General features: G+C 30.7%; 1 protein-coding gene across 1 annotated transcript in view; it reads right to left on the bottom strand.

The window, feature by feature from the left end:
* Positions 1 to 1,932: 1,932 nt before the first annotated feature.
* Positions 1,933 to 7,876, bottom strand: part of LOC111086858 — a 44,543-nt gene continuing 38,599 nt past the window's right edge. The window contains exons 7-8 of the mRNA XM_022391460.1: positions 5,637 to 5,868; positions 1,933 to 4,073 (exon numbers count right to left, since the gene is read on the bottom strand). Coding sequence (XP_022247168.1) covers positions 3,982 to 4,073; positions 5,637 to 5,868 — 324 coding nt within the window. The 3' untranslated portion in view covers positions 1,933 to 3,981. The remainder of the gene's footprint in view (positions 4,074 to 5,636; positions 5,869 to 7,876) is intronic.

Below are 7,876 nucleotides of genomic sequence, written 5' to 3'. Positions count from 1 at the left end.
CAAAACAAGCAAAATTCAAAACAAACAAACAAATTCTCTATAGCCGCGCCCTTAAGTCGAGGGATTTTTAAGCTCAGTTATTGAAATATTTCAAATATTGTCAATTAATCAACCATGACGGCTGAGATACCATTTAGATTAATATATGAGTGCGTTTCCTTGAAAAGTTCCAATTCTTTAAAAAATTACAGTTATCTAGATATGTATCTATTTAGTGTTTTTCAAAAATTATAACTCATCCAACAGAAGTATCCTGTGGAAATTCCACAGGTTTAGTTTGAGGCATAACTTTAGAATGAAAGGAATTTCTTTTTAATGATATATAATACTCTACTAAAGAGAGCTACGAAAAGTCTAAGACCATAGTGAGTAACATGCAAAAATCTTCAAACACTAGATGTTTAAGAAATACTTGAACATAGCACTACATAAATGTTAACGTTTTCCCGTTTTAAGTAGGGAGTAAAGCTTTCTTGACATTGAACCATGTATGTGATATACTCAGTTTTAGGGTTTTTTGTAGTTCCATATTGTTTGCCACTTCTTCATTACAGTTAAATTAAAACTTGGGTTTGAATTTCGCGCAAAGCTACACGAAGGCTACAAATGAATAGTAGGATTGACCGTCACATTATAAAGCCCCTATGGTTGAAAGGGTGAGCATGTTTGGTAAGACGGGGATTCGAACCGTCGACCTGCAGATTGCGAGTCGAAAGCCCTAACCGCATGGCCATAAAATTTGGATTATATCATCAAAGAGTGTTGCAGTAAAACTACGTTTCTAGTATGAGTTTCATATAGAAATACAGTTACAGAATCGAGTAAAAACAGATCAAACCTTCCTCTTAATCAAGCCTTATAAAAATCATATCGGTGAATTTCAATATATTTTAAGGATATTAGAAGTAGATGTTCTTTCACATTTAAACTGACAAGAAACCTTATTTGTTAAACGGGGAAGGCTAGGATTTTGTTAATACATTGGTCCACGTTATTCCTTGGCTAATTTTATGTGGGTCTGAAAACCTTATATTAATAACTGAATATGCTTTGCATTTTTACCATTTTACTGAAAACGTTACAGGAAATAAATAATGAAAGAGTGTGACATTTGTTTTTTAAACAAAGAGAAACTATACTTCATATACAAACAATTAGTTTTAGTGCCCTTTTTTATTCCTTACAAAATTTTTACAGATAGTTTTCTATTCTTCAGAAAGTGCATTTGAAGGAAAAGTGTTGTTACAAAATTTTACTCTATCGATTTCAATCAACGTCAGTTGAAAATGACATTTTACGTATATTTTGCGAAATATATACAACTTGATTCAACGTTGATTATTTGAATAAAGTACTTTTATTTTTTCAGAGTTTAAGGACAAAAAAGAGATACGTTTTTAACTTTGGCTAAGGCAAAAATCCCTTTTGAAGGTTTGAAATAAATTGATCATAAAAGTATGTATATACTACGGACATATATATATTTTATTTCTAATATCCGAGAATCGTGCCATCAGTCAATGAAAACTAGCCTCAGGTGTTGAGGATTATTGAGTACTTCATTTTTGTCATTATAGTATATTTTTTTCAATAAAAGTAATATTTGAAACTAGCTTTAGCCAATTTTCTTCGTCATATTGGATAAAATTCGCAGCTGAGTTCGACAAAAATTACTTTAATATGTTTTTGTTTTGTTTAAAGAAATGAATATAATATTTCAGTAATTCCTGTTTCATATTTCAATTTCTTGTAGAATGTGGTAAAATATTCATAATGTTTAATGAAAAGATCAGTTTTCGTCGAGAGCTTTTAAATCCAACATATAAAAAGTATGGGGTTTTATTACATCTAAAACAAAATTACAAGCCTACTAAAATGTACTTTTCTACTAAGCGAACCGTAGTTAACTATATCAAAATATAATCCTTTCCTTCATAAAACCAACCATTTTAATAGCTTTACTTTACCCACAGTTAATAATATTGTTTTTATAAAAAAATCGTTCACGAGTTCACAGCCAATGATAGACGATTCTTAAACAATTAGTTAATTAGTCCATTGACCAATCGTACGTTCCATATTATGACTAGATTAGGATAAATGATAACAAGTGATGCTGGGCACTTGATTTTTTTGTTTTTCAGTACAAACTTTAAGTGAGTAAAGTAACGAGTATACTAGTAATCTGGGCTGGTAATCTTTGGAAGAAACATGATACATCGAAGTAGAAGAAAATGGTAAAATTATGAAAGAAAACACTTCTATTACATATAAATATTACATCTTAAACAGTTCGTTTTTTCCCGCTTTTATGCTGTGCAGTTAGTGAAAGAAGAAGGATTTACACACATGAGGAGAAGGCGTACGATACATAATCACATTTTATATTATAAATAAATTCGATTTGTTCGTTTGGAATGGACCCTTGGGAATTTTAAATTAGTTTACAGTCCAAACGCTTTTCAAACTTTAACTAACAAAGTTTGTTTTCTGCCTAATTTGGGCATTGGAGCCTCGAGAATTGAAATGTAAATGGAAACAATGGCTTTAAAAATACGTACTGTTTTTACCTACAAGATGACATTAGTTTTTTTCCATTGGTAGGTTTCATGATTTTAGAATAAAGCGAATGGTCTTTTTTGTTTTCATTAATCATGTATTCTTCAATCTGAATTCAGTACGCTAAAGTTTTAGTGTAATCAACGTTATATTAAACTTTAATCGAAAGTTACTTCTACATTATTACATAGAGAGTAATAACAGGCTAACCAGAACAAAGCAACTCTACTAGTAACAGTGCATGCGAATTTTACGAGATGTTTAATTAGCTAATAAATATAACTTTTCTTTAAATGACATTGTACATTGCTTTCTGATTTTTTCATGAAAAACTGGGCTACATTCTAACAAATATAAGAAAAATGTTGCCACATTTAAAAGATTTACATTATAAGCATTTCAAACGCAAGTATATTCACTCATTTTATGATAAATTAATTACAAGATCAACTTCCTAAGCAATTAAAGAACTCTTTACTTACAGAATCAATTACCTGTCTGTAAGCAACTTGAAGCACGAGTACAGATTCCTTGTTGAAATACTATTCAAAACATAGTAGAAAGTAAATCAAATACAGTAGCTTTACTTTTATGACACAGATCATGCTACCTCGCTCTTTAATGTAATGTGATCATTGAGCTCTCGACATGTGCTACCAAATTCCAACGACTCAAGTTTACCTTTTGAGTCTTAAGCGATAAAATGTACAATGATTCGAGGTTTGTATTTTCAGTTAGTGTTTCGAATTCATTTGCTCCACTTATCCAATCCTTGAAACCAGATGCTGTGTCTTCAAATCTCAAATAATGCTGTACAGAAAACAACATAATATTTATATTACAGTTTCCACGAAAAAAGGAAATAAAGATAGAGACCATTATCTGAGATCAGTAAAAATCTAATATAGTTTACAAGTAAACATATTCAGAAACAGGTCGGCTTTTTAATAAGATGTATAAAATTCGTGAGACTAGTAATAACGGAGCAAAATATTTTTTTTTTCTCATGTAAGTTTTAAAAACTAACTGGGAGAAAATCTTTAATGAAGCAATGAAGTCACAGTGAAGAAAATAACAGTCTAATTTCTTATAAAGATAAAAACAGAGCAGAAACAATTATACGTTTAATCGCACTTCTAAAATTGATACAGCTATCGTTACGAGTTGCAGACATAATACCCCTCTGTTTTTATGTATCACAGCTCGTGTCCTTAGGAACGAACGAAATGTGAAAAATATTGTGGCAATCATTGTTCACATTAATGAATGGGTTAGCTTGTCAGATACAATGCATGGAATGAATTCTCGGACTGTCGAAGTGAAGACAAAAGGACAACCCTAATTTTGCTGGTCCGTCTAACTTTTCAGCTCCTTCGTAGATCTAGTTAAGCCTATAGTTTTTCTTCTTTATATTTGCTGTGGCTAAAGTTGGTCTGCACACAGTGACTGAACAAAAGCTAGAGTGAATGACCAGCTCCACAACATCATATTCCAGAGACCTTTGGTATTAGATTCTGAAAAAAAAGAGTAAATGTTTGAAAACAACAACAATAAGATGAAATGCACTGTGGTCAATTAGAAGAATTGCATTAAGATACTGATCCTTTGAAAACAAATATTAAGAAATTGTGAATTTCATCAACACACATTTAATGGGGCATAAAATTCGTGAGAATATTCTGTGTTTGTAAAGAAAAAATTATTTATTCATTACGATTGTATTTACGTAGTCAATACTGGTAATTTTTCAAGGGTGTAGTGATTAGCATTTACTTGTATTTATTCTACTAGCTTCCTTGGGAAAGATCTACTCTGTATCTCTATGCAATCAAAAAATTTGTGAAGTTAAGCGTCACATTATTTTCTGAATGAAGTACAATAGACACACAATGATATGAAGAATCTTAAAAAAATGAAACAAAAGCCAAAACAACCGAACTTCTAGTTCTTGGTAATGAATGGTGAAAAGTCATTATCCAACATGTTCTTTTATTTTCCTAACTCTTTAATGTACTGTGAAGGTTGCGAAGGTCTAGAAATTGTATTTTCTGTTTAAAGTATAATAAAAATAAAAATAACACATTGTTGGCTAATTGTCATGTCATTTATTTAGCATAACTGTTTAGTCGTACACACTGATGGCAGATAGCTTTCAGCCACTCCACATTAAATTTTTAGTGCAATGTCTAATAAACAATTAAACTCAAGCATAAGCGACAACTTTAAATAACATCGCTTAAGAACTTTCCCATAAATTACTTTACCCAACTTTTATATTCATTTTATATTAATATCAATTAGCGTTTAGGCAGAGAAGATATATAAGAAACAAAAACGAACTATCACTGCCTTTTACTTTCGAATCCATTTAATTCTGAGGTTAGGTTTACAAATAATTATATTCACTGTATAAGTATTTTTCTAGTATTTAAACAAATTCAACCGTTAGTATATTAACTTAGTCTCAATACAGAGTGTCCGAAAAGTCCATAGGTGATTTGAAGCTTTCTTAAATTCAGATACATGACTGATTATGGCACTGTCCAAGCATGAGAAGGTCGAGTTAATCCTGCTGTTAATCCAAACTTGTTTCGAATTACAAGGGCAGCATAGTTCCTATGGTCCCAGACTTTTAGGACATCTTGAATAAGTATTTTTATTTACTCAATCAAAATATAATTATTTTGTATTTAACTTTATACATTAATTTATGCAGTCGATACGTCATTAGGAATACAATATTAGAGATTCTCTAATCTCAAACTCCTAAAGCAGAAACCTGCTAGATAAACGGTTCTCTCATTGGACGTTTATAAAAGCAATATCTCAAATCATTGTTTTACGTTATAACAACAACTCCGCATAGTAAGCTGATCTTAAAGCATAGTGAGGTTTTGGTTTTGTTGTAGAACGTTTGTTATTTATTACTTATACCAAGAGCACCCATACAGCAGTATAGGCCTTGTCTCATAAAAAAACAACCAAAAAAATTCTGGCGTTTGTTTCACACAGACAAATGCAAATGAAAAATATAATGTTAGTGAGAAATACATTTTGTAACCGACATAAATCTTTACCTTTTCCGTTACTTGCTAACACGTGGAGGCCGGAGCTATGCTGTGTTCCACCAATTATCACCTTCTGATTTTTAGTATCCAACACGATGGACTTGGTGGAGGTACATTTTATCCTTAAACCTTCAGACAGCAAGTGGGTGTGGGTCAAGCGGAACTTCAATCCAATCAAGGAAGACATTACACCGTCTTTATAAATAATTGGTGGATAGTTAATGACGTAGAAATGACTAGCCTGTAATAAAATGCAAAATAAAATCTTAGGTTAAGAATACCTGCTTCTACTTAGCTCGTCTTAACGCATCAAATGTGAGTTTTATGAATATTTATTTACATTTCATCCATATAAAATAGAAAATAAAAAATTTCAGACATTTTATTATCATGAGTAGGCTATTCCAGATATCTGAATGTCCTTTAAACACATAATGTCAGAATATAAATAGCATGTGTTTCGTCATAAATACAGCAATGTAGTAGGAAATAATAAATAATGAAGTAGTCATGGGCAGAATAGAAATCAACGCTTCGTATGCTAGTTTATATGGTCAAAATATACAGGTTATGCAAGACGAGCTTCAGCTCTAATGGATAGGGATATATAGTTGTAACAACAAGTTTTCTAGAGATTCACAAGGTTCATTGCTGTCGTACGAAATAAACATTTGCTCTATTTTTACTGTCACGAGACATTAAACATATATAAGTTTGTTCTTATTTCATGGCTTCAAGTTCTTCTATTAATGTAAAATAAATTTAAGTTATTTAACAGGTTTGATATAGGGTATGTAATAATGTTATTTTTTGCAAATGAAAACGACGATTAATTCTGTAAGGTTTAATAAAACATTCAACTGATCACGAAATGCATAAGTGTAGGGCGTTTTCATTTTCCATTCTTTTCCTAATCCTTTCTTTCTAAATACGTGTAACCACGTGGATATTTGAATATTTCACTACTACAAACTTAACTAGAAAACATATTCTTAAGTAAATTTAAGAATATTGACTGGACCAGTCAAGAGCGCGAAAGACATCCATAAAAATTTTTCAAGGAAACCCATTAAACACGCCAAGGATAGCTCAGAATCTAATTATGGTAAAATCATTCAAGAATACTTACTAAACTACCAAGGATAATACAGAGTCTTATTAAGATAAAAACATTCAAGGATACTCACTAAACCCATCAAGGATAGAATATAGTATTATTGTGATAAAAACATTCAGGAATACAAATTAAATATGTCAGGAATAGAAAATAATCTTATTATGGTAAAAACATTCAAGGACACTCATTAATCCCGCCAAGGATAGAATAGAATATTATCATAGTAAAAACATTCAAGGATACTCACTAAACTCGCCAAGGATAGAATAGGATCTTATTATGGTAAAAACATTCAAGAATATTCATTAAATTCACCAAGGATAGAGTAGAATCTTGTAATGTTAAAAACATTGAGGGACACTCACCAAACACTCCAAGGATAGAATAGAATCTTGTAATGTTAAAAACATTGAGGGACACTCACCAAACACTCCAAGGTTAGAATAGAATCTTGTAATATTAAAAACATTGAAGGACACTCACCAAACACTTCAAGGTTAGAATAGAATCTTGTAATATTAAAAACATTGAGGGACACTCACCAAACACTTCAAGGTTAGAATAGAATCTTGTAATATTAAAAACATTGAGGGACACTCACCAAACACTCCAAGGTTAGAATAGAATATTGTAATGTTAAAAACATTGAGGGACACTCACCAAACACTTCAAGGTTAGAATAGAATCTTGTAATGTTAAAAACATTGAGGGACACTCACCAAACACTCCCAGGATAGAATAGAATCTTATTATGATATAAACATTCAAGGATAGAACAGAATTATAATATGGTATGTTTCGATACTTTTCATTACACATAGATTAAACAATTTGACTTGCGTTTTATATATAGATTAAATAGTTTGACTTGCGTTTTATATATAGATTAAACAATTTGACTTGCGTTTTATATATAGATTAAACAGTTTGACTTGAGTTTTATATATAGATTAAACAATTTGACTTGCGTTTTATATATAGATTAAACAGTTTGACTTGAGTTTTATATATAGATTAAACAATTTGACTTGCGTTTTATATATAGATTAAACAATTTGACTTGAGTTTATATATAGATTAACAATTTGACTTGCGTTTTATATATAGATTAAACAATTTGACTTGAGTTTAT

This window comes from Limulus polyphemus, unplaced genomic scaffold, assembly GCF_000517525.1.
Source record: "Limulus polyphemus unplaced genomic scaffold, Limulus_polyphemus-2.1.2 Scaffold1496, whole genome shotgun sequence".
Taxonomy (NCBI): Eukaryota; Metazoa; Arthropoda; class Merostomata; order Xiphosura; family Limulidae; genus Limulus; species Limulus polyphemus.
The sequence above is the reverse complement of the archived record's forward strand: the minus strand, read 5'-3'. Positions and strand labels throughout refer to the sequence as shown.